Below are 26,594 nucleotides of genomic sequence, written 5' to 3'. Positions count from 1 at the left end.
TCATACAAAAGATTTTTTATATTATTTTATAAAATGATCAGATGATTTGTTATTTAACATATAGGCATCAACTCAAAGTTTCATTAAGATTCTCGTACAGTGATACATGACAACTTCAAATACCAACAGTACTCTAATTACCGAGTGGGGTAAATGCTTTGGACAATCAGCTGAGACAGTTCACAGAACACCAGAATCCAATGATTTGATTACTTTGCGTCGCCACACTGCAGTTTCAGGATCAAACCTGAGTTCCCATGTTGGCCAGTAGTGTAAATCTTGTTTCAATGTAAGCACTCGAGGCTTCCCATTCAGGTGGACTGTTCGTATACGAACAAACGCTCCATGCTCGATTGCCTGTAAGGAACTCACTTAAGTAGATGCGTAAAACTAGGATCACAACAAATTTCAACATAGAAATAATTTGTTACTGAAAAGAGAATCATTAACAAAGCTTGCTAGAACCACGTACGAAAAGGAATGTATCTGTAGTTCATTTCTAAAGTCCCAACTGATACATCTTCATACAAAATATCTTGCGAAGTTTCTCAATAAAGAAAACCCATACCTTAGTCACATCGACAAAAGCATCCAAGTTAGGTGTTGGTTTCCCGTTGACTTCAACTATCCATTGAAGAGCAAAGAGACCATGACGATGTGCGGGACTCCCATGACACCACCTGAGAAATAGACATTAGACCTTGTGACAAAATAGTTGGAAAAGAGACCTATAACAAGTGCACAATCAGGTCAGCCAAAGCAAACTGGTCTAGTTACTACTTGCTGACTAGAGATTGCACTAGCTAAAGTATAGCAGAATTTTAAAAACCACGTAATATCACTACTACGTGGCAAAAATAAGGAAAATTTAAGGAGATAATTGAGAAGCAAATGGATAAGAAGCTCTCCTATCATCTTTCATTTGCTATAACATTCTAGCATCTCCTCACCTTGCCACATACACTCCATGGCCTTCTTCAGGCAGAAACCCAAGTGCACGTACGGCTGGATAAGGTTCTTGGAGAACACCACCACACCAATTTATTGCTCGTTTGGCTCCATTTCCATCCCTCACATCCGTTCCCACAACTAGTTCAATTTCAGTTCCCTGGGAAACCATGAGACAACTTAAGTAGAACCAAAGCAAATGTCTGATTTGATATAAACAAATAATGACGGTAATAAATATCTATTGATCAAATATGTGGAGAGAATGAAAAAAGTTAAGCTAATGTCATATAGTTTCTTGCTAACCTGACGGAAAATTGTCAAGTCTAGATTTCCATCGTCGTGACTGGAATAGCCTAACGATTCGCATGCATCTTCAATGTCACGAAAGCATGTAACTGGCTGCTTATTGATTGCTAAGACCATGTCCCCTTGTTCCAACAAGTTTTCAGCTTTTGAGCCAGCGAAGCAACCTTTGACTCGCAATACTTGGCGTCTCAGAGGATCCTTCTTCACGAGGGCCTAAATGAGATATGTCAACTATTAAGAAAATCCCCAACTCACATACTATGCTCACCCCTTATAACCATCTTAGGAAGACTATCTGATTTTCTTTATGGTCACATGAAAATTCCTAAGATTATTCAAAAGATATCCTCTAGAAACAGTTGAGTGGGACCTAAGTTAATAACATGCATAAACATCAATAGTGAGCCTCTATATTTCAGGAAACATAAAATTAACAGGCAAATCATTTGAGCAATTAGACATGTCCATGATCATGCCTGAATCCCCACACACTGGATTCCACAAGACAAAAACAACATGCATAAACATCAATAGTGACCCTCTATATTTCAGGAAACATAAAATTAACAGGCAAATCATTTGAGCAATTAAGACATGTCCATGATCATGTTTGAATCCATACACATTGGATCCAACAAGCCAAAACAAAATTTACCGTACACTTGCAACATGCCTCAGTAAGCAGATAGATACATATGCCCATGTATGAACTCCACGACACATGCTCAATAAACAATTATACAATTGATGATTTCATTTACCAGCTTCAAGCTTCACCTAAATTCTAAATGTGAGAAGGAATTAATCCTTAGGGTGATCGCGACATGTCTATCAAGTAAATATTGCCTGGCAGACTAACGAGGTGGCAACCAGAGATGTCCATGATCATATCCAGATCCATAAACATCACATCTAGCTAATTCCAAACGTATTTTACTCATACACTTGTAACATGAAACACAAGTCACATACACGGATAGATACACTCATGATGAGGACCAGTTAAGTATAGTAACCATAGAATCGTTGATCCATTTACAGCTTGAGTTGTATTCTACTTGGGAGTTGTGATTAACCCTTAAGGAGTGAGGACACATCTAACAAGCACATTGAAAACCCTTTTCACTCCGCTAGCCTTATCGGGTATTTTAGTGATAGGTTTCTATAGGAACTGGACGATACTATTTGGTCAAATACCTAGCGACCATCTCCTGTGGACCCAGATGCTAAAAGACCTTTAAACGAAGTAGATTGAATTTCTGTGTCTGAGTCGAAGTAGATCCTTTTATTAGAATTAGAAAAAAACTCATTCCACCCAAGAGAAGATAAGAGGAAAACAGAAGTACATAAACCCACAGAAAACAGAAACCACCAGAAGTAGCAGATTACCTGGATCCATAAATCACTTAGTCCAAAACTTCGAGCTTTAGAAAGCAAAGTAGGGTAAAGTTCAACTTCTAACATTCTTATACACGGCATAGGTCTTCGCGAACCATTTATAAGACGAGGCGGTCCCTCAGTGCCAGAAGTGATCCTGTCAACGAGTTGGCTTATTTTATATATGGGGATACCTCGGACAAATTGGTGCTCTTCTGATGAACTCGAGCTAAACTTGAGCTGGAAAGAGTGTGGAAGTACTTAAAACAAGTTTTGATAGTCAGTAACTCAGAAAAGCAGTTCAAATTACATACCTGCGTTGAAAAGCTTCCCCATAAAGCTTGAACCCTTCCACGTTCATCAGTCAGCACACCAGAAAAGGTGCTTCCAAAATCTAAAATATCAAACACAATGGCACCATGAAAAGGTCACAAAATGAGTGCTAAAATGCAAGGATTATAGGATCAGTACCACAAAATATGAGCAGGACCCTTTAGGTTCCGACATACCAGTATCAAGCTCAATGACTTCCATGTTTGTTGCTCTGTATCGCGGAACATCAGAGGATCCAATATTCACAGCAGCAGAAGGGTTAGTCACGATTGATTTCCTAGAGGTTGCCTGCAGGCTTCTACTCAATCCCACTAGAAACACTGAATCTCCACGACGAAGAGCCGGTTCTGTTGGCAACAAAAAATTAACAAACAAAAATAAGGTGTTCTGCGTAGGAGATCAATTTAGGGGAACTATAATAACAAGGTAAGCAGGTTAAAGAGGATTTCCAGAAGTCACAACCTTATGTTGAAACTTTTCAAGGACAGCATCTTACTTGTCCAAAGATATTCTTACTTTGGGACGGGGGAAGAAGAAAATGTTGTCTTACAATATTTTAATTCATAAAACCAGAATGTGAAACATCCCCATTTTCTGCAAGAACACATCACTGTAGTCGGAGACTACAGAATTTACGTTCAACTTGGGTAACAGACCGTTGATCAAAGTAAGGGGAATTTTTTTTAAATAGAGATGGTGTCAAAGAGGATAACGTCCGGATCAGTAGCTGGATGAAAACTCCCCTCTAGAATGAGGATTTTTCTTCCTTTTTTTTTTTCTGAAAGGGTAAATGGCATCTCATTGATTAAAACAGAACTTGGTAAGAACTCGGATATTTACAACATCTTCAATAGAGAAAAAGAAAGGAGATCAGAGAGCATGAAAACAGAAGCAATACTAAATTTGACTGACTATTAGAGCCTCATCTATACACATAGGAGTTCTAAAGCCTCCAGTATGGTATCAGCGTACTTTATATAATCTATTTTACACCAGAAAGAAAATAAAAGCGGACAGTTGAATTTGATCTTCAAACCTCTAATTTTTTTCTGAACCACATCTTTCCACTTGGTAGCGTATAATGCATAAACAACACACGTTAAGCAACTGAAATAAAGACAAATCACTTTGCCACACGCTAGCAACAACATGAAAGGGAAGCAGATTAAGGATAAGAATTATCCAAAGAGTTTAACATTTACCAGGAAGAAGTTCAGCAGCACGAACCACAGAGGCGGCAGCAGCTCCCAAAGCAGAGGGGTCATATGCAACCAGAGCAAAATTATGGAAAGGGTGGAGGAAGACTACCTGAAAGGTCACTGAGCTTCTTAACAATGACGGAGGAGAAGTGCCAGGAGGTAAAAAGAATTTCCCCCTAAAACCTCACCTCGGCAGGAATTTCAATAGGAAAAGCAGCAAACGATAGCATCACATCAGAAACTGGTACTGCAACTGTATTTTTGTCAACAGCAACCAAGCCCATGGTTTGGGAATGATATACAATTACCCCAGTTCCAAAAAAATGTTGTGAGTGAACACCGTCAAGCATACATGATGAAGGGACATGAACCTGCAGTTCCATTAGGGGTACTTAACTGAGCAGATGGGAACAGGAATTACCAGGATACAAAAATATCCAGAGATACCTCCTAATTGCAATTGTCATTTTGATATTAATCATTTGTATTGCAGATTAATTATGAGATCAACACTGGTTATAGCTAAAAGATATCTCAAGTTTAGACCAACAGTGGGGAAAAGAAATCAAGAGTTTATGATGTTATTTCAGCATGTTCTATCTAGAATATTAAATTGAATGGTGAATGAAGTATAACTAGCAGTTGCAATAGCATAATTTTGCCTTAATGTAATGCCTAAAGCATTACTACAAAAGTCCATATGACCATCATTATCACATTTATAAAACCTTATGGTTCATATTAAAAATGAAGGAATGTTAGATGTGTCAAGAGAATACTTTTAACACTTTTTCTATTGCAATGCATATGCAGCTATTGCAAAGTTTAACATTCAAAGCTGAAGTCCACCAAAAGAACCCCCACCCGAAACATCATTGCATTTAACATATTTCTTAGTCTGATTAATCTGATTACCATTCAAAAACCACCTCCCAGGAATCAAGCAGCGAGGAGAAAGAGATAGGTAATGAAACCCACCTCCCAGGGACCCAAGAGAGAAGCTTTCCTCTCCATCACTGGGGTTTCAGTCATCCCTTTTTTTTTTTCTTTTTTTTTTTTGGGGGGGGGCTAACACATTTCTTAGTCTGAGTACACAAAAAGACAACCTCCCAGGAACCAAGAAGCGAAGGAGAAAGAAAATTTTTGAAGATCAAAGGTCATTTATTAGATACTGCTTAAGAAATGAAACCCACCTCCCACGAACCCAAAAGAGAGACAGTGACGGAGAAACTTGAATAATCAACATTCATGATATACAAATACAAATGTTTTTAAACAAAAGTATAAAAGTCACTTGAGACCTTAATGTTACCTCAAACATCACAAGAGTTGGCTCAACCACACGCTCAGCAACTGATGTAGCTTCTACAGGTGCTGCAACTTGATAATCTCTCAGAACTGAATCTTCCGGGGATCCAGACTCCTTCAACCTTTCTCCTGCACGCTCATTTAAAGAACAATCGGCTATTACATTGCCGTCTTCAGATGAGTGCTCTTCCACCCTCCGTTTCTTTGTTTCATTATCAGAATCATCCTGAGCATTTGGTCCCTCAGCAGCAAGTTCACCACTAATTTCCACACTAGTAACTCCATCAGTGGGTTCTTGGCTGACTTGTTCAGGTCTATAGTCCTTTGGACTAACCTCACCAGTACAAGACCCGGCATGATTTGATAAATCTTGTTCGACTGGATAAATGCCAGATACCAAGAGTGGGGACTCCTGCTGCAAAGCCAGTTTCGCTGTCCATAAGCCAGAACTGTCATCGCGCTTATAGATCTGTGGGGGTGCATACCACTCATGGCGGTCAATTGTGACCAAGACAGACTGCAGCAAAAATAAGGTTTATTAGAAGGTCATACTTCCATGCAAGAAGACATGGGAAAACCAAAAGGACTTTCTGACTAGCTTTATTGAATCAGAAAGCACTAAAGCTAGTGCAATGTGCATCAAGGTTCAATAACTCCAGTCCCTTCACTCAAGGAGACTGAGGATCCCCACTATGCTTCCCACATTATCTTGACATTTCTCATTTAAACCAAACTGCCAAAAAATATATATATCTGGATTTCAGTCTAAAAGATTCACTTTTGCTTTTAAACAGTCTCTGATTTCTTTCCTTCCACATAACCCACCAATACATGCTGATATTGCGTCCTAACTCTTCTTTTTCTACCCACACAGTTCTCTGTTAGACCAGCGCAACATTAACTCCTTTAACGATCTTTGCATAGACCACTTGACACTGTTTAAAACTGAGAAAGAATCGCTGCAGATGTGTTTCCATGGCGCATTGTACAAATTTGTGGTTGACATTGTCAGCTCCAGCCACAGATATTGACGCCTATTGCATAATAGTGTCTCCTCTTCTGAAGATTATCTTGAGAGAGAGGAGCTTCATGAGTCAAAGTTCAGAAAAAACATGCTACTTTAGTTTGAACTGTGCTTCTCCAAATTTTCTTGAAGGACAAAGTGACGACTCACCACCAGAGGAGATCAGGCACTTATAGCAGGAGTTGACAGTAAACACCTCACCTTTCTGTGGCTCCCAAGCTAATGAATCTGGAATATCCACTAAGGTACTACTTACAGCGTCTGTAGCAATAGTGACATACCACCCACTTCACAATCATTAGAGTTTCTCCTAGTTAATCTCCCACCCGTGCTCTGTTTTGTGCAGAGCCCCGGTAGCCTCAGTGTCCTGCACAATACTGTAATTCACCCATTCCCGATCATTACATATTTAGCAACTACATCTTCATAGCAGAAGTAATTTATCCCTTTTCCAGATTCGATGATCAAATTCAATTTTTTAACCAACTGTTATGTTTATATGCAATAAAAGAATATGATCATTAATATCATCGTTGACAAGCACATAAAAATGAAAACAGGTGGGACCTGTCAATACTTTTCTTTTTCTTCCCTTTACCCTTTTCAAGAGGACTGCTCCCGTCTTACTAACAAATCAGTTGTAATACCCAACTACTGAACCGCAACGAGGCATTGTTTACGCAAATCACCAAGATCAAATTGACAAAGCAAAAAAGTATCAGCATTTCTGCTTATCAACAAAGAGAAGAGAACGATAATAGAAAGCAGGAACAATAAATGACGGAAACAACTTTTCTGACAGACAGTTTGATAGTAATGTTGCTAATACCTTTCTTTGATGACGTGCCTTGTAGTTTATATACTCCAACGGTACTCTTGCACCCCTAGACAACTTAGATAAAACAGAAATTAAGTCTTCAAGCCTTGATATACCTTCCCCTGCAAATTTTTTAATGATGGAGTGGCGAGGAACTCCTGCTCTAAATAGCATGTATCTACAATTAAAAATAGTAGTCACAGTCAATACAATTTGTTATACAAGCCAGTATCTAAATATTGCACCGACACATTTATACTTAAAGATCATGCATTGCGAGAACATAAACCAAAAACTACATCAGACCAATCATCTAAACATATGGAAAAGGAGAAATGCACAAACCCTGGTTCGGCCACATAGACAAGACCACAGTTAAAACGAAAATTTCTAGCCTGCAAAGAAGGAAGACAAAGCAAGTGAGCAAAATGGGGAACTCAATTCGCGAACAGAAGGTGAGAAAACTACATCAATATGAACATCAACAAGCCATTAAATGTGCCAAAGAAACGGTGGATCTTCATATCAAAGTTAAAGAACTACCCTGCACTTCAAATACAATGTCAACATGATTAGAACTGCTACAAGGGATGATTATTTGTTTACTTCAACATAGAAGCCAGAAATCCACTCCTGAAGTCTCAGCACTTCCAAAGAGAGATACAAAAGAAATCCTTGACTGATAAACTATCCTAGTTCTGGAAAACGAAAGCCTACTAAACCATTGAGAGAGCAAAGATAGTCCAAGATGGACCAAAATTTCGACGGGTGCGGGTACACGAGTGCGGCAGCATTTTTGGGGAGTCTGTACAGCGTAGCTTTCAAGTGCTCAACTTAAGTTCTTATTGTCATTCAAATTAATAGGTATGAATTTATTTCAACAAGCAAATTGAAATAGTTGAAGGTTACATTTGATAAGGATTACAGGATATCTTGCATTAATCAGAACAGACTGCTGATTTCTTCCAGGGAAGAAGCATGTGAGCAAGTCAAAAACAATTCCCTGACTCACATTTGATAGAATTCATCCGACATTGGAATGACTAATGAGTAGAATGCAGTTAAACTCATCTAACGGGAGTCTACTAGTAAAGAATGTTTCTTATTGCATGCATAGGACAAAGGAGGCAATAGTGCAGAATATCACAAACCTGTTGATAAGAAAGGGGGTGGATCACTGCACCGCTAACTTCCAAGAAGTAGTCTGGAGTAATTGTGTGCAAATCCTGAACCTGAAGTTGCAGCAAGAAAAAAAGCCACAATTGCAGATGATAAAACGCAAGCTAAAGAAGAAATCATTATAAACCAATCAGTGTAGTTCAGAGCCCTTTTCTTGAACCAATTCCTTTACTAAAAATTTTAAAGAATTAAGTTAGAAAATCTTCTTTTTCTTTGGATAAATAGGTTGAGTTGGAAATTAAGCTGAGTGCCATTACAATCATCTATCAGGTAAATAAGTACCCCTTACAAATCCATGGAACAATGAAGCTGCATCTATGCATGAAAAACTCATCCAACTTTATGACATTGAACGGGTAAAAAAGATATCTGTTGCAAAGAACCAAATGGTATAGATTTCCATCTTTAAAACTGATGGAACAATTGCCCATAAGAAATGTATAACATTAATCGAGAGTTTAGGAAATAAAGACACCTACCTCATATCACAATCATATGTTAACAATTCACCTATATAAAATTAATCCACCTTTTGAGTGGCATGCCTAAATTACAAATCACCACTTTTTTTTTAAACTTGTAATGTTAATTACAAGTCAGAACATTTAGTCACATTATGTATCTCCTTATCCATTTCCCCTTCCTAATTCTATTTCCTGGGGTCCATCTGAACTGCTTTTAAGCTGATGTAAACGTATTCACATGATGGTACTTCTCCCTCCGACTGCTGAATGAAATTATGCGGTTTTTTTTGTTCTCGCAAGAAGATTTCACTCCACAAATTGGTCAGATTGCTTAATTAAAACAAGTTAAAATTCTGAAAATAAGTGTAATCCACAATCTCCAGTAATTTGTTCCTATTTCATTTTGATAATAGAAAAAAATGCTTCGAAGCAACCAAGAGAACCAAAGGAAGACAAGTTATTCACTGATAATAGCTTGGTTATGGTGTTGCCCTTTTTGTTTTTACATTCAATTATTTGCACCTAACACAACCTAAAATAAATTTCCAGGATTTAGCAGAGTAATGTCAATTGTCAACCAAATTTTGCTTGGTAGCAAAAATTGAATGCGTCCAGAGAGCAACCAAAAAATGTGGTGATTTCATAGAAGTCTTTTAAGTTAGGAAATAATTGACTGATATCAACCTTAAGACCACCGTTGCCTAAAAATGCTTGCACTTTCGTGGGTTCAAAAATCAAGCCAGGGTCCAAACCGAAGGGTTAACCTGATGAAGAGAATTGACATATTTTTTCTCCATCTCAAGTGAAAGAAAACTTTGAAAAGAAATAAAGAGTAGAGATATTCTATCACGTGCAAGGAAACTATTTACCAACAAGTCCACTGTCATAGGAGTGCCACCCCTTTCAATTTGAAGCTCAATTTTCTGCTCAACACTGTCATCAAGTAAAGTCTCCATCTTCAGGAACTGGGTAACAACCTGCATGAGGCTTCCAGGATTCAATTTGAAGCTATGAACAGTGAAATGATTAATTTTCCTAATCATCTGACAAAAGCAATTCCCCACAATGTACTGTTCTTGTATCCAAGTAAGATCTAAGCAATCAAATAGGATAATGGACGTGTCCGTCACAACACAACACACAGCAGAGGGGACAGATAGATCTAGTGTATGACTCAGTCAATTAAGTCTCTGATTCAACCTAGTTCAATAGGGATGGGACAATTCATGTGGGTCTGTAGAATTTGGTGGGATGCAGCCATATGGGAAAATGAGAGGGAATACAGTTCCGAGATGTAAGAAGATAAATCTCTAATTAGGCTTCTGAAAATAGTATAGTTATAAATGATCTAGAAAGCATGTTGGAATGAGCATAACAAAACCATCAAATTTTAGATGTCCCACGAGATCAAAGAAAGACTTACCTCTCCATTCATGCGAACAAGCACATCACCGGGCTCTAAATGATTATGAGCCGGGCCACCAGGAACCTGCCATAATCCCAGAGAAAGAATAAATCTTGATAAGCAGAGGCATATACATTTATGGCATTATCACTTGGGATGGTGTACTAACCACAGCATCAACAACAAGCATTCCAGTTTCGGTGGATGGAGTTGAATTGCGCACCAACTATTCCAGTCAAGTTTAAACATAAACGAATCATTATTTTGGTGAACTACTGTCTGGATACAAAATCTTAAATCCTTGCCTGTTCCGTCTCACGTTGAAGACCAAGCCTGCGTGTCTCATCATATCCTTTATGGAGAAAAGTAGCCTATATCAAAAACATCTAAGTAAAATCAAATTTTGCCAGGAGAAAACCCTGTGTCCATATGCACGATAGCAGATTAACAGATAAAAAAGGCTAACTACCAAATTTGATAACCCCTTAACTATAAAGCAACACATTATATAAATTACAGTAAAATACTCAAAAAGAAAATGTTCATGGGGCATATGGAGCAGACAATCCAAGTGATTAAGTTTGTATGGTGTGTGTGCATATGAAAATGCTTGTGAACAATATTCGACGTCTTGTCAACATTGTTCAGACATTTTGAGAACTTTGTGAATTATGAAATGATGATTTGAAAGGTTGCATACCTTGGGGAAACGAAGCAGACAACCTTGGGTGCATGAAGCACATTTTTTTTATGACTAAAACATTGTTTCATCATCAAAACTTGGGGATTCTGGGTCTGCTCCTCTATCCTTCTACACTTAGATACCAGACTTGGTTCAAGAGCTAGGTTTTGAATTCGTAACATACACCTACCACACATACCGCGCTGTATTACCTTTATCGTTGTATCAAAACTCCAGGGACACATATACAAGAACTACTTACTGCTACATTATTAGATAGCAAACCGGTTTTGGTGAATGCTGCTAAACTTGTTTGGAGTAGAGAGGTCGATATCGATTACACTTAAGGACGCACAGAGAGTTTAGGAGGAGAAGATGCTGGGAATGGGACCGTAGCTTCTTTTTTCCTTATGTGGGTGTACTTTGGAGAGAGGAATAGAAGAACATTTCAAAAGGATAGACAATGAATTTGTAAGGCTGATGCTTGTCTTTTGCTTTTGTGAAATATTTATACACCCAAAAGTTCCTATTGACAACCTTAGCAAGAGGAAAATCGATCTTTGTTCAAAGTGTTACTTGTGTGGTGAAGAAGCCGAGACAGTCAGCGATCTATTCCTAAACTGCAGGGTCACAGACATGTTATGGAAGATCCTCATTAGCCTTAGAGACATTGTTTGGACAATGCCAAAGAAGATTATTGAAGTCTAGTTTAGCTGGGAAGAAGCAGCAGCAGGATTGATATACAGAGATAGATGGAGGATTGTCCCAGCTTGTATTTGGCGGACAATCTGGAAAGAGAGGAATTCCAGATGTTTTGATGATATTAGCAATTCAGTTCAGAAGATTAAGTTTGGATTGCTTTAGACTCTTTTGCTTTTGGTCCAATCAAAGATATATAGGAGATATTGCTTCAATGATAGACACCCTTGTTTTTTGTTAGGTTTCTGAAGCAGTTTTTCTTCTTTCACTTGTAAATATGGTTCAGCACAACCTCAGGTGCTGTTTATATAAATATATACAATATGTTACCTTCTTAAAAAAAAAAAAAAAGTTCCTATTAGTGTAGATGATTTGATGTCATTCATCGAGAACCAAATCTCTTTCTCTATATCTTTTCTTTGATCGGTAGTCTTTTTCTCTATGTCTTCCCACAGAATAAACTAAATAATTACAGTATCCAAGCAAAAGATCCCCTAAAAGATATGAAAGTCCTTTTGAGGCATTCATAGGAGGAACCAGCAAGAAAAGAACTAACCAACCTGAAGTGTACCACGAGGAATAGTGACCGCTGCCCATGTATTTGTAGAAAAATTTCCTGCTTCCTGTAAGAACTTGAGTGACCTGACAACCTAGTATCCAAAAGAAGAGGGATCAAATTTTTCCTTGATTTACGAAATAATAGAGAAGATGAGCCTTAACACAAATGCGGTAAAAACTAAAAAGAGTTGGAAAGAAGCAAGAAACAGAAAAATGTAACCCTACTAAAATGGCACCAATAAGAATCACAACTATAGCTTGAGAGTTGGGAATGCAACATAAAAACTCAGTGTGGACTCCTAACCAATCTATAGTCCTGGTTTGCTAAGAAAAAAACAATCCTTGATTCTCAGCAGAAGAAATTACTCAAAGACAACCAAACACCATTATCTGGTAGCAGTTGGAATATGGGAATGGCATAGACCTAAAATAATAAGGAAAAAGAGAAGTGAAACAAGAAGTTGCATGAAGAAAGCTTCAAACATCCCTGATCTACCAAGCTATTTTTAAGGATAATGCATGAATAAATACGGGGGAGGGACAGAAACATACAAGAATTTTTGTCTACAGAGGTATTTAAGGAGTAAAAGAAGTTGGACCCTTCATAATACAGAAGAAGAAACCCCGAGTCAAGTGACGGGTATACTGACCCACGACCAATCTGAAAGGAGTCGGTCAAACTCAGAAATGAAACAAAGACACAGATCACTTCCCAGTTGCCTCAATAATGATAAAAATAAGCAGAACAAGAAAACTCCAAACAGCAATCAGCATAAAAAACATCGTGCAAGAAGCCAATTGCAGAGAAGAATAAAGTTCTTTTTTCTTTGCCCATTCATGGCTATAATATATCACAGAATAACAGTTTTGTTAGGAAGCATGATTTGGGCTGACACTTCATCACTCAGTTAACAAAAACTTCTCAGAGGTCAACTTTGTGCTTCAGTAAAATTTAAGATCCTTAGAGCTTCAAATGAAAGTCAGCAACATCTGCGAAATAGAATAACATAACAAAAGCCTTTAACATGTAGGAGGACAACAGAGAACATGTACTAACTCGTTCTAAAGGCAAGAAAAAAGCAGAGGCACTTGATAACTTGCTCCCAGCATTCAAGGCAAGAGCTCTTCCTTGCCAATCTATTACAGGCGAGCCACTTGAACCACCTTTAGTCCCAGAAGCAGCCTGGGGGAGAAGAACACAGAAAATGAATAATAAAGTTAGTCATTGGAAGTGGAGGAGAAAAACACACCAAGATACTACTATAAGTAAAGTACAAAAACCAGAAATTGGAGAACACAAAGGAGTATCAGGTTGAAACAATAACTGCTTTGACACAAATATGACATTATCACTTGGCAAAATGAAATTGATAAAGAATTCTCCCCAAAATCTTATCTATTAAACTAAGAGCAGAGAGACACACTTGGAAGTCATAAGCCAATTGAGGGAGCAGCAGAAGCTGTAATAACTCCCATTTGCATGTAATTATCTTCTCCGGTTTTTACCAACAGATGCATACATGCTCAAAGAGTTAAACTTTTCTCAGGTAGTGTTCCTTTTTGGAAAATGAAGAAAATGTGAGCATCTTCCTTTTATGCTTCTAAACACATACTCCCTTCGGTCCATTTTGAATGCCGTTTAAGGTCTCAGTTCACTCATTAGTCATTAAGAAAGCTATTTAATAGCAATAAAAACAATTGTATTTGTAAAGAGATGAATCTTGGCCCTTGCGCCTAATTCAACCCCAAAATCTAGCTCATGAGGGGGGATTGCCCAAGTCGATATACGGAGACCACCATCTCAATTTTTTTTTTTTTTTTTTTTTTTTTTTTTTTGAGAATGTAAAATTTATTGAACAGGGAAGAAGACCATCATCTCATTAACCACCTATGTATTCTTCAACACCCCACCTCACACCCAGGGTTGGACATCTGAACATGGGTAATTTAATTTGGGGGCCCAACATCAGGTGAGATGGGTTCTGCTATGATACCATGTAAAGAGATGAATTTTGGGCCTACCTCCTCCCTTTGGGCTAGCTTTTGAAGTTGAGTTAGGCCCAAGATCCATTTCTTTACATGGTATAAAGAGATGGATCATGAGCCTAACTCAACCCCAAAAGCTAGCTCATGAGGGGAGAATTGTCGATGTCCATATAAGGAGACCACCTATCTCATTAACCACCTGTCTTGGGACTTTTTTCATTCTTCAACAGTATTATCATTCTATCAATGGTTATTATCATTACAAGCATAAAGCTTAAACGTCCTCTAACAAGTTGCTAATCGAAGATACTAAAGGCAGACAACATTAACCATTATACTAAATTCATATCCAGTCCGACTAGCGAAAATCTCAAGTGCTACTGCCTAATAACGGGAGAGTAACGTCATTATGCTTACTTGCATGTAGAATGTATTGAAGTCATTGTAGCCGTCTCTGCACCAAAAATTGGAATTGTTATCAAATGCATACATAATGGCGAACAAGATTTGCAACACTGTTCATCAGTAGAAAATAACTGTAGAGCTTCATATAGAAAAAAACAGATTCTTCATAATTACTGGGAAGCCAGGTAGATCTACTATGTGCAAGGACAAGGTAGTAGTTTAGTTGATTAAACGGAACACATCTCTCCAAACCCCTCAGCGTACTCAGTACACAGGAAAACTTTGAAGTCCTTGACATGCACTAACACAAATAACATTACAACAATCTTTAACAGATTGATTTTTTTTTTTTTTTTGACAAGATAAAATTATTAATGAGAAATAGCACCAAGTAGATGCATATATGAACAACACAAACTCAGTCCCTTAATAAACTCATGGAGCACAGAAAACTTAAAAAACGGTGTGTCATAAGTAAGCAATTTAAGTCAAAAAGCCAAAGAATGCAAATGTTTATACTTAAGTTTATGACAGGTTCTGCTTTCTGTTTGAAACTTCTTTGGTTCCTCTACAACGAAATCACCCAAAATACACAGAGTGGGATGGGTAGACCATAATTTCCTGATATCTTTGTCCAGTTTCCATCCATTCCAACACCACAGCAGCTCCTTCAATGATCTTGGCATCACCCAGATCTATCTTACTGTGTTCAAGAATATCACCCAGATCTATCTAGCCATCCGGTAGTGTAGCAAAAGATGATTCACCTCCTGTTTCTCTCTGGCACATAAAGCATCTGCTGCATATGCTGAAGCCCATTTCATGTAAATTTGACGGGGTAAGACGGCCATCATGAGATACAATCCTACAACAAGCTACTTACAGTAGCTTTACTCTTCCAAATGGACTTCAATTGCCAAGGATCTGGCTGGTAGCACCAGAAGAGTGAGTGGTAAGCTCACTTGACCGAAAATACTCCATTACCTTGCGCTGCTGCTCCCACTTTAAAGAACTTACCAAATTGATATGATGCAGCATTAAATCCATGCAACAGACATAGAACCCAAAATCTTTCAGGGATGGAAGACAAAATTTAACAGAAGTCTATAGCTGATGCTTAATTCTTACCCATACAAGATATTGAGATCCATAATCAGCGTCAATTCATTTAAACTGAACTGTTTGATATCCCACAAGTCAGCCATGAGCAAATCTTTCAGAGGGGTAGTACATGGCAGAGTCCACTTGGATGAACGGGATCCTATACCTTTTTATTTTTACTTTTTTGCAAAAATGAAGGAGATCCGCCTTTCCAAAAATCAGATTGGGCATTGGCTTGGTAGATGATATGGAAAGTCAAAATTCCAGATAAAGTATCTTGTTTTACTTGGCTGCTAGCAAGAGGAAAAGTACTCACACAGGACCATCTTTGTAAGAGAGGTCATCATCTATGTTCCAGATGTTTTTTATGTGGTGAGAAAGCTGAGACAATTAATCATCTGTTCTTGCACCGTAAATTGACTGAACAACTATGGAGGATGTTCCTCAACTTCAGGGGGATTCTTTGAACTATGCCAAGTAAGATAGTTCATGTGCTAGCATGCTGGAACAGAGAAGGCAGTAATGCAATTCAGAAAATGAGATGGAAGATTATTCCAACTTGCATTTGGTGGACGGTTCAGGAAGAGAGAAACCAAAGATGTTTTGAAGATTAAGCCAACCATTTCCTGAAGATTAAAATGCAGTGTTTAGGGCTGTTCTATTTTGGTGTAAAGGAATATGTTTAGAAGATCATGAATCGATCTTTGATGTATTAGAATCCTTGTGAGACGACACAGGATCAGATGCTTTAAACTTTTGTAATCTGTAACTAACGGGCCTACACAGTTTTTGTGTAGCCTTTATATAAATATAAAAATATGTTACCTTCTCAAAAAAATGAAGGAGATCCTACATTGCTATTGAGACACACATCAAAGCAGATTTTAGAAAAGAAAATACTTTTTTTGGTTCCAAGATCACAAAACAAACGACATTTCAAATTAATGTTGAACACTGATAATATTCTTGCAGGCTCTACTATCATTTAGTCAAGTACAGTCAACAACTAAGATCAATGAAACAGTAATCCATCACATTCTACTTATCCCAAAAAAATAAACAAAATCCATCACATTCTAGCATCAGGACTTACTCAAGAAAGAATATTTTCAGTGACAAGTTACGTACTTCTTATATTGCGGAGCATCTCTATCTAATCGAGCAAGGGTACCCGCCAAAATAGACACCTGAATAATTCAGAAAAAAAAAAAAGGCAAAAAGAATAAGAATCTAGAAATTCTGACGCATAATACCACTAGCAAATTTGAAGAAGATGCAACGGAAGAAGCATATATTGACTCTTGAAGATGCTATAAAGATTTCATTTGCTTCCATTTTGAATTAAGGAAACAACTAACATAAATGGACAGAAGATGACTAAACAATACGATAAATTAATAAAGATGTCAAATACAAGGCCATACCTTCTCTCCGCTATCATTACCAACAACCCTGATTTCGACACCTACAGAGGCAGCATCAGGAGCAAGAGGAATCTCTTCATAGCTCAAAAATTGTATTGCACCAGGGTCATAGCGAAAGAAGCCAAAATCATGAACCTAGAAAAATGGACATCAATAATACTTATAAAAAAATGGACATCAATAGTTATTCATGATCAAACAATTAAATGAAGAATATGAAGTTCATGCATTCGTAGGAAACTATCGTCATCCTTATATAAATCTGCACAGAGCAACATGCTGAAGTGCAAAGAAAGATCTCATTTCAAGCAAACATGGATTTCTGGGGCAGATGCATCATAGGAAGTCGCCAAACTGTTCCTTTTCATTTTTCCATGTTGCTGGAAACTTTCATCAGTTGTAGGATCATCATTTTAGTCATTACAAGCCAGGGCAAAACCTTGCGGTACATGGACTCTCACCATACCTAGTTTGAAACATAACAAGGCGTAATGTCGTATATAATCTATGTACTCATCTAGAATGAGCAGACAACAATAAGGTAAAAGAAAAGTCATTATTCACTTGATATTTATCAGTTCCAAAAAGTTAATTCATAAACTTACTAAAAAGATAACATAAAAGAAAAGACATTATAAAAATAGAGTGAGAGAGAAAGAGAGACTTGAAGATGAAATGCGTAAGGTTTATGATATAAATTCCTCCCCAAAACATGTCTCCTTCATTTATTTGACACAGATAACCCATCAGCTTAGAGAAGCCACTTGACACATCAATCTAATACATCTCCACAACTCTCACCTCATTTACAAGAATCATTCTAACCTAAGAAGCATAAATTATGAGCCATAATTTTTTATATATACATAACCTACTAACAAGTAACATCAAAATCGTTTTTAGAACCCCTTCCCACACCAACCATAAGCAGCAACATGTAGTTTACTCTTTTTTGAAACTGAAGAGTAAAATACATGTTGCTGCTTATGGTTGGTGTGGAAGGGGGTTCTAAAAACGATTTTGATGTTACTTGTTAGTAGGTTATGTTGCAACATGTATTTTACGCTTTGCATTTAATCTTTACTTTAAGTTCTTCAAAGACATAATTTTTGTCTTCTACTACACTACACAAAGTTTACCCTTTTTTTCTTTTCTGGAAAGGAACAATAATATGCGTTGATGCGTGTACTGCTCATATTACAATAAATGAGTTTGGAGTTCAGTCCTTCATACCATGAATTCCTGTAAATGATCCAAAACATTTACGGCATTTCTGTTACACATAAAATATAAACTTTTTAAACATTTGAACTTTTTAAAGATAAGGATAGACACTTACACTCAGACATCTATGGTTCTTTTATTTCTATTGAGTCCCACATCATCCATTTAGGGATAGGAAGGCCTTCTTATATGGTCTTGGGCAATCCTCCCTCAATGACCTAGCTTTTGAGGTTGATTTAGGCCCAGGATCCATTTCTTTACAGGATATCAGAGCCAGGCCCATCCTATTTATTCACCGATGTTGGGTCCCCATCTTATGTTGTCCACGCTCCAAATGTCCAGTCCTGGGCGTGCGAGGGAGTGTTGAGTCCCACATCGTTCATTTAATGATGGGAAGGCCTTCTTATATGGTCTTGGGCAATCCTGCCTCCATGAGCTAGGTTTTGGTGTTGAGTTAGGCCTAAGGTCCATTTCCTTACAATTTTCGAACTGTCCAAATATAAATAGTGAATGTTTCCCAGTCTTTGACTCTTTTTCACCTTCTGCTCACTTCAGCTCACCATTACATCATTCAAGTTAGAATTGAAGCAAGAGGTTCATGATTCATAAGTAAAGCCAAGCGCTTCATAGAAGTGTGCACTTTAAACAATGACACACAAAGTGATCCCAGAGAGAAGTGGTCGATTCTTGAATCTCAACTTTGAGAAGATGGATTAATTCGTCATTATTGTATGAAATTCATATATGTTTGGTATTTTTAATGTCTTTCACTTTGAAAAGTGGGCGCTTCACTTCTAGTTTTTCTCTTCAAGCCCCATGAACCATTGTTGCCTTTTTGCACTTTTCACTTAAAAAACATTGTCATCGTACTTGATGCTATCTCAAATAGACTGACAAACATACACCAGATTTGCCATTGGAATCTGCATCGTTGTAGTAGATGTCCGACATACTCACTCTTTTATGGGAAAAGGTCCAAATATGGCATTCAACTTTGTGAAATGGTCAAATTTGTCATCCGTCAATAGATGGAGTCAAATATACCCCCATCGTAACGATATTCAAATATGCCCTTATTAACTAACGGCAGAAGCTTTCCAACATGTGGTCATTTTGCACAAGGCAAAAGGGTCAAATTTGTCCCTGAACTATGGACATTGGCCAGATTTGCCCTGAACTTTGAAGAAGGGGGTCATTGTTCTAGCGACTGCAACATCGCCTTCTTCAACACTCAGAACCTCCAACGACAGTGTCTCTGTTCCCAAACCTTAAATCAACCACCCTCAAGCCTCGAATCATCTCAAATAGAACTCAAGCAATGAAAAAGTACACTACCAAGTTAAATTTCCACATCCATCGACACAACTTTAGCTTCTAAATCAATTGAAACAATATTGTTGCAGTCAAGGTGGGGTTACAGTGGTTGAGGTGGTCTTAGGATAGAGGTAAAGTGTTTTTTCTGTGAGTGTCATAGGTGGAAGTGGTGGTGGAGTGACGATAGTCTTCAAGCGGTATTTTTGAGTGGAAAAATTAATTGTTATGGTGATGATTAACTTAGAGTGATGACGCATAGTGACCGAGAAAACTGAAATCTGTTCAATTTCACAAAGTTCAAGGGCAAATCTGGATCATTCCCCATATTTCAAAGGTAACTTTGACCTTTTCCCTTGTGAAAAATGTCCACGTGTTGCAAAGCTTCTGTCGTTAGTAAATAAGGACATATTTGGAGCAATATTGTAATAGCATGGGTATATTTGACCCCAACTATTTACAGATGGCAAATTTGGACCACTTCATAAAGTTCAATGGCATATATGGACCTTTTCCCTTGTTTTATTACAAAAACAACATATACTGCATAGTTGCATACCCTTCTTCGAAGATTATCACGCATGAGGCAGGCATTGTTTAATGTTATACAAATTAATCCAGCCATTTTTGTTGGCACAAAGGTTTTCCATAGCAACTGATCCTTCTTGTGCGATTTCCATTTATAGCTAGATTTTACTTTAAAAGCTCCATCCGTCTTACCATCCATCCACTAACACCATACCTTCCAGTCTAACAGTAAGTGATCTCGCATTCTAGTCTAACAGTAAGTGATCTCGCATTCTTTCATTTCCGGACCTGCAGGTTCCTTATGAAATGGAGTTTCCAGATACTTCCACTGAAGCAGTCTGCTATAATGTAATCCTTTTTGTAGGACAAACTGTCAAGATTCGGATAAAGCTCCTTAAGGGGTTGGTTTTCTGGCCATCTGTTTGGCCACAACCTTGTTCTCCTCCATTTCCCCACCCAGATTCTTACCATCACTTCAAATTCATTCCATCATTTCCATATCCGTGTCCAGACTACCACCCCACAAGGTGTTGTTACCTTGGTGCACCATTTACTCTCCATTTTTTACTTGATTATTTCATTCCACGATTCCTCATTTTTAGTATCAATTCTCCATAACCATTTGAACATAAGACTCTTCTTATACATCCTTAAGCTCTGTACTCACATGTGACAATTTAATCACATGTATCTTTCTCCCATCAGTATTGACTTCCCACAGGAAATTGCATCTGTGTTTGTCCAATTGCACACAGAAACTTCACTGGAACAGGGTTTAGGGGCATCATGGATATGGGCTTCCACCTAGCACGCTTCTCTGAGTGTCAACCATCCTCGGAAAGAGAGATATTCGAGGTAGGACCGTGGGAGTAGACCAAGTTAAGTTTTACATTGAATTACCTTATCAAAAAGAAGTTTTACATTGAACTAGAAAACCATTCCACAAAAAGAGCCATAAATTCAGAAGCCTTATTAAGGTACCAACGACACCGTGAAAGCCAAACAATTTCCAGTGTCATCAAACTGGACAACACCTGAGAGATATTCTCGCGCAATAATGTGCTTCTCTTCTTCTTTTTTCAGCTAACTACAACTTCAAAGTTCAAGACTATTGAATCCATGATAGAGGAATAGTCAACCAATCGATCAACTATGTCTCAATCACAAGCAAGATGGATTGACTATATATATGAATCCTCTACATTCATTATGCTCTATCCATTAAAATACTACACCCTTTGTTCCACTTTTTATGAAACTATTACTATTTGGGAAGTCGAAAGCTGCCTTTTTTTTTTTTTTTTTTACACAACTTTTCATATATCTTTTAAATATTTTAATTATAAAAAGGTGTAGTTTGTGGTATTTTTTTATCTAGTTTTCTAATTACATAAAAAGAAAGTTCAAATTAAGAAATTAATCTCCGAACTGAGACCAACAATTGGAAGATTTGACCCTCATGCTCCAAATTCCTTCAAATCTTTTTTATAAGGCCCACATATCCTATACTATCATACAAGTCTCTGATCATACTCCTCAGAAAGACCTTTTCTTCTTCTTTTTTTTTCTATAAAGTCATAGTCCTAGCAAACACTCGGATCTAATATAAATGTAACAACAAATAAGCTTTAAACATGACTAGTTGATATTACCTATAGACAGAGGACTAGAGGTGTGATAAAATGATGAATTGCTCGATTCACACAAAACCCAAAATGATGAACAAATCAAAAGCGAAGAACACACACACACACACACCAAAAAAAAAAAAAAACAACTTAATGTCTGTCGGGGCCTTAAGCACACAGCCCCAGGTAAAGCGCGGGAATTAACGAAGAAAGGCTCAAATGTGGAAAAAAAACTACTAGATAGTCAAGACAATTCATATAAACCTAAATAACAATTATATGGAAAAAGGAATTTCAAAAGTATAATTAAAGGCAATATTTTTTATTTAATGTCGCCTCTTCATAACAATGTCCATTGGAGATGAGGTGTACACATTGATGACTACACTGAAGCACTGACTAGACGGATCCCTCCGCCTGTTTTACATCTAGCTTTAGGGCTTAAGCGATCCTTTGACAACACTGCTTCTTTGGAGAATTCATGAAATACCAAAAAGTATACTTTGTTCATTGAGAAAACAGTTCTATCTAACTGGGCATTAAAAGGGCATGTTAGTGCTCGTCTTCTCGGTACAGTCTATAATGAATCACATAGATAGGGCCTGCTGAACCAACATGCAATGGTATAACAATGCCACTTTCTTGATTCACTGTAACAAAAGATCCAACAGACATAAACTCACAGTCCACAATAGCCAATTTCAGGGCCTCGGGCAGAATCAGCTCTAAGATGGAATTGTAGGGGATTACCCTGATCTTTATCTTAGTCCACCTTGAGAACCTCCAATGCTCGCATCCCTAAAGAAGATACACAACCACTCCCAAGTTGCATCCTATACAATAGATCCACACCATCATCTGTAACTTTCCTAACACATTAAACAAGGCAAACCCACCATCTTCAAGCCAATTGAGCTTCTAAGTATAGCACTGGTTTCTAGCACTGGTTTCTTTACGGTTATACCCCTTCTGTCAAGCTAAAAAGTCTACACTTGTAATTCGACGTGTTCACAATATTAATAAAGATGTCTAACATTGATACTGATTCTAGTTTCATGATTAGGCAATCCATTTGGCAGATTCACACAGCTACAGAGAACAGCCACAACTATCACAAGCAAAAAGTTAATAATTGATATCTTATATCTATGAAATGCCACATTATATCCTATGTTGCTCGGACTCGGTGAGGGTGTTGGATACGGGTACGGATCTAGAGGCCGGATTCGTCATGATCTAAATTTTAAGATTCGTGGGTACGGGTACGGGTGCGGGGATTCGACAACAAGTAATTCAAAATTCTAAAAGTAGAGTTATAAAACCTCAATTATGAGATATTCTGTGGAAAACTTGAGGAAAAAAATATTGATCAAGAGAAGCATCTCGGAAGGAGATAAAAGGAATGACATAGAAATTTCTATATACAAGTTATTCCATTTTCTTCAAATTCACCATAGCTTTTGTTTTAATTAAATAGATCATTGAATCTGTCCGGAATTTCTCCCTCGATTTTGGTTAAAGTACCCAAAATTGGTTGACCAGATTGGGTACAAGTCCCACACCCACACCCATGTTGTGTCGACACGGGTGCGGCACCGAAAGTGAAGAGTCCGAGCAACACAAATTATATCCTAATACTCTTAGTTCAATTAAGGTTCACTTTCGGTACGACGGACTGAAGATGTGTCTATGACATCTCAGTAGTGTACCCACGGCTTAGATATCCGAGAATTTTTCCTTTCCATTAAGTAACTCTTCCTAGCTGTATCCAGTGAGTCAAATCTAATGTGCAGATAATACAAGTGGAAAAATAACTGTGCAGCTGAAGTAAACAAAATATATGCATATAAACAGGATGCAACAGCCACATAACAGAGGATGTCTCAAGTGAACTCACAGGGTCCCTGTATATGGGGTAAACTGGTATTTCTTCACGGTTCACAAACATAGCTTCTGCCATCACAGGTCCTACAAGCAAATGAACAATCATACATCCATCAAAATACAACATGACAGTATCTGTAAATAACTAAATACTGAACTAGTATCTGCAAATACTAGGCCCAACAAGAAACTCCCGTTTAGACATAAATTTTTTATACTTTTTTTCCAAAAAAATTGAAAACATTGTTTGTTCATGGAATTTGATCAATTTTTGAACAAAAACTTTTCAATTCCAAAAACTGGTTTGGGCCAGTTTTTGGGTGAAAATCTTTCTTCCACTCACAAAACTTCAACATTTTTTCAAGTAAAATGCATGTTCAAACACGATTTCAATTTCCAAAAACTTGTGTTCAACACAGCTTCAAAAACTCCCTTTTTCAAGTTTCAACCAAATCTATGTCCAATCGATTGCGAAGTTTCGGGTTTCAAGTAAATATTATTTGAACTTCAAGTGGAATATTGGAATAGTAATTTGAAGTGAATTTTATCAAAGCTTCAACTTCCACGTCACCAAGCTTCAGCTGATTAGGAGAGAGAATGAGAGAATTTTGTCCAAATGCATACTAATAGCCTGGTTGGCCAAGCTTCTGAGAAAGCCAAATGTACTTATTTATTTCAAAAAAAGTGCTTATTTTAGAAAGTTAACATATTTGGCTAAACTTTTAAGATTTAAAAAGACAACTTTTCTCCGGAAACACTTTTGAAATATCGCCAAGCATAAAGTATGCGACAGTACTTTTCAAATTGATTAGTCAAACACAAACTGATAACTTACCAGGTTTGACAACATGTCGATTGGTGAGTATAATTCCACGACGTTTATCAACAACAAAAAGTACTTATTTTAGAAACTTTTACAAATTTGGCTAAACTTTTAAGATTTTTTCTCTAGAAGCACTTTTGAAATATCGGCCAAGTATAAAGTACTGCTCTAATATTAGCAACAGTACTTTTCAAATTAATTAGTCAAAACACAAACTGCTAGCTTACCAGGTTTAACAACATGTCGATTGGTGAGTATAATTCCACGACGTTTATCAACAACAAATCCCGTAGCGGAACTAACACCAGCAGATTCAGTATCGAATGCTCGACAACCAGTGGTTCGAAGCACAACAACGGCAGGAACAACTTTACTAAGTGCTTTACGCCAATCTTCAGCAGTAGCGAGATTATTTTCCGTTAAAGAAGGATCAATGTCTATACACAAATCATCCTTCATTTTTACTAACGGAGAAGGAATATTTGCAGTTTTTTTCCGGTGAAGGATATTATTTGGACTACTAGGAGAGGGAAATGAGATATAATCGGCGGGGTGTGCCAAGTTTGAGTTGGCGTTGACCCCCTGTTGAGGGTCACTTATTTAATGGAAAAAAGAGTTTAACTCTGACAGCATGTAAGATTTTTATTTGAAAAAAAAAAATTATTCTTATATAAAATTATATACTACTCCTCCCGACTCATTTTTACTTGTCTATTTTTAAGAAATAATAAATAGAGTACATAATTTACCAATATACTTATATTAATTGACATATTTTTCTTGAATTTGAAAAATGATTTGAAGTTAGTAATTAATATTATGGGTAAAACATAAAAAAATTGTCTTCTCTTGATATGCTAAAAATGCAAATAAAAGTGAAAATATAGTTTTAGAATACTGAACAAGTAAAGAACGGAGGGAATACTAACTATTGCTTAGTATCCTGCCGGCTAGATTAGTAAATGAAAAAAAGAGTTTATTTGGGAGAAAAGAAATCTTACTCGTATGACCCAATTTATGTGATATAGTTTGATTAGGTACAGAGTTTAAGAAAGAAGAGAGAGTTTTTAAAACTTGTGGTCTAAAACAAGCCATAAATATTTATGTATCTTTAAATCATCTCATTAAGGGTTAAAGAGGGAGTTTAAATTTAATTATTTCTAAATATAGAAATGTATCAATTTTTTTTTGACAAATTAAAAAGTAAAGTGTATCACATAAATTTGAATACAGGAAATATAAAATTATTAGTAGGCGTTTGCCATAGAAATAAAAAAAAAAAATCACTTATTTGAAATTTTTGAAGCTGAAGTTGAAAAATGGAGTTGTGTTTAGTCATACTTTTTTTTAAAGAATATTTGGTTATTTGAATGTATACTTTTTCTAAAAAAAAATGAAATAATTTATACTCCTAATTTTTTTTAAAAAGTAACAAAATTACCTAACTTGACTAATTTACCCGAATTTGTCATCTTATTATTTTCTTCCTCTATCCAAATCACATTTAAGTCTAATCCTTAGTATTATTTTATGCAGTATATAAAAACCACATTTGTTAACTCTATTGCTTATTATTTTTTTTAAAACCGATCAACTCCCAAAAACTGTCAATTTTCTTTTCTATGAAATTTATAATATTGAATAATGGGCAGTAGAGCATGCAACAGTTTGGTGTCCGATATAGATGGGTCATTTTTATAGAAATAAAAAAAATTAGGGTAAAAAATAAAAAATAAATGCAATGGTCTGAAACTGAAGGTGAAAACGGGATTTTAGGTGTTTTCCAAATTTCAAATATAAGTTCAAATTGTATTTGAATTTTCATGGCCAAACGCTGATTTTCAAATAACTTTTAAAAAAAATCCTTGAAAAAATAAATAATTCTTATGGCCAAACGAGTCCTAAATTACTCACTTTATCTCAATTTATATGACACTTATCTTTTCAAAATTCAAACTATATGAATTTGATCATATTT

The 26,594-nt window shown here is 36.8% G+C and overlaps 1 protein-coding gene across 1 annotated transcript; it reads right to left on the bottom strand.

Moving 5' to 3' along the window:
• Positions 1 to 25,200, bottom strand: LOC132036190 (protease Do-like 7). Its single transcript, XM_059426455.1, has 24 exons — positions 24,844 to 25,200; positions 23,807 to 23,877; positions 17,219 to 17,353; positions 16,923 to 16,981; positions 14,706 to 14,742; positions 13,360 to 13,485; positions 12,305 to 12,394; positions 10,669 to 10,734; positions 10,533 to 10,589; positions 10,382 to 10,447; positions 9,828 to 9,935; positions 8,467 to 8,547; positions 7,661 to 7,710; positions 7,328 to 7,493; positions 5,479 to 5,991; positions 4,355 to 4,537; positions 4,170 to 4,275; positions 3,144 to 3,314; positions 2,949 to 3,028; positions 2,647 to 2,874; positions 1,255 to 1,470; positions 951 to 1,108; positions 569 to 680; positions 1 to 357 (listed from the first exon to the last, which is right to left on the bottom strand). The coding sequence occupies exons 1-24, from the start codon at positions 25,073 to 25,075 to the stop codon at positions 181 to 183; spliced, it is 3,288 nt and encodes a 1,095-aa protein (XP_059282438.1). The 5' UTR covers positions 25,076 to 25,200; the 3' UTR covers positions 1 to 180.
• Positions 25,201 to 26,594: the final 1,394 nt, after the last annotated feature.

Source organism: Lycium ferocissimum, chromosome 11 (genome assembly GCF_029784015.1).
Source record: "Lycium ferocissimum isolate CSIRO_LF1 chromosome 11, AGI_CSIRO_Lferr_CH_V1, whole genome shotgun sequence".
In the NCBI taxonomy this organism is placed as follows: domain Eukaryota; kingdom Viridiplantae; phylum Streptophyta; class Magnoliopsida; order Solanales; family Solanaceae; genus Lycium; species Lycium ferocissimum.
This window is presented reverse-complemented; position numbering and strand designations above follow the sequence as displayed.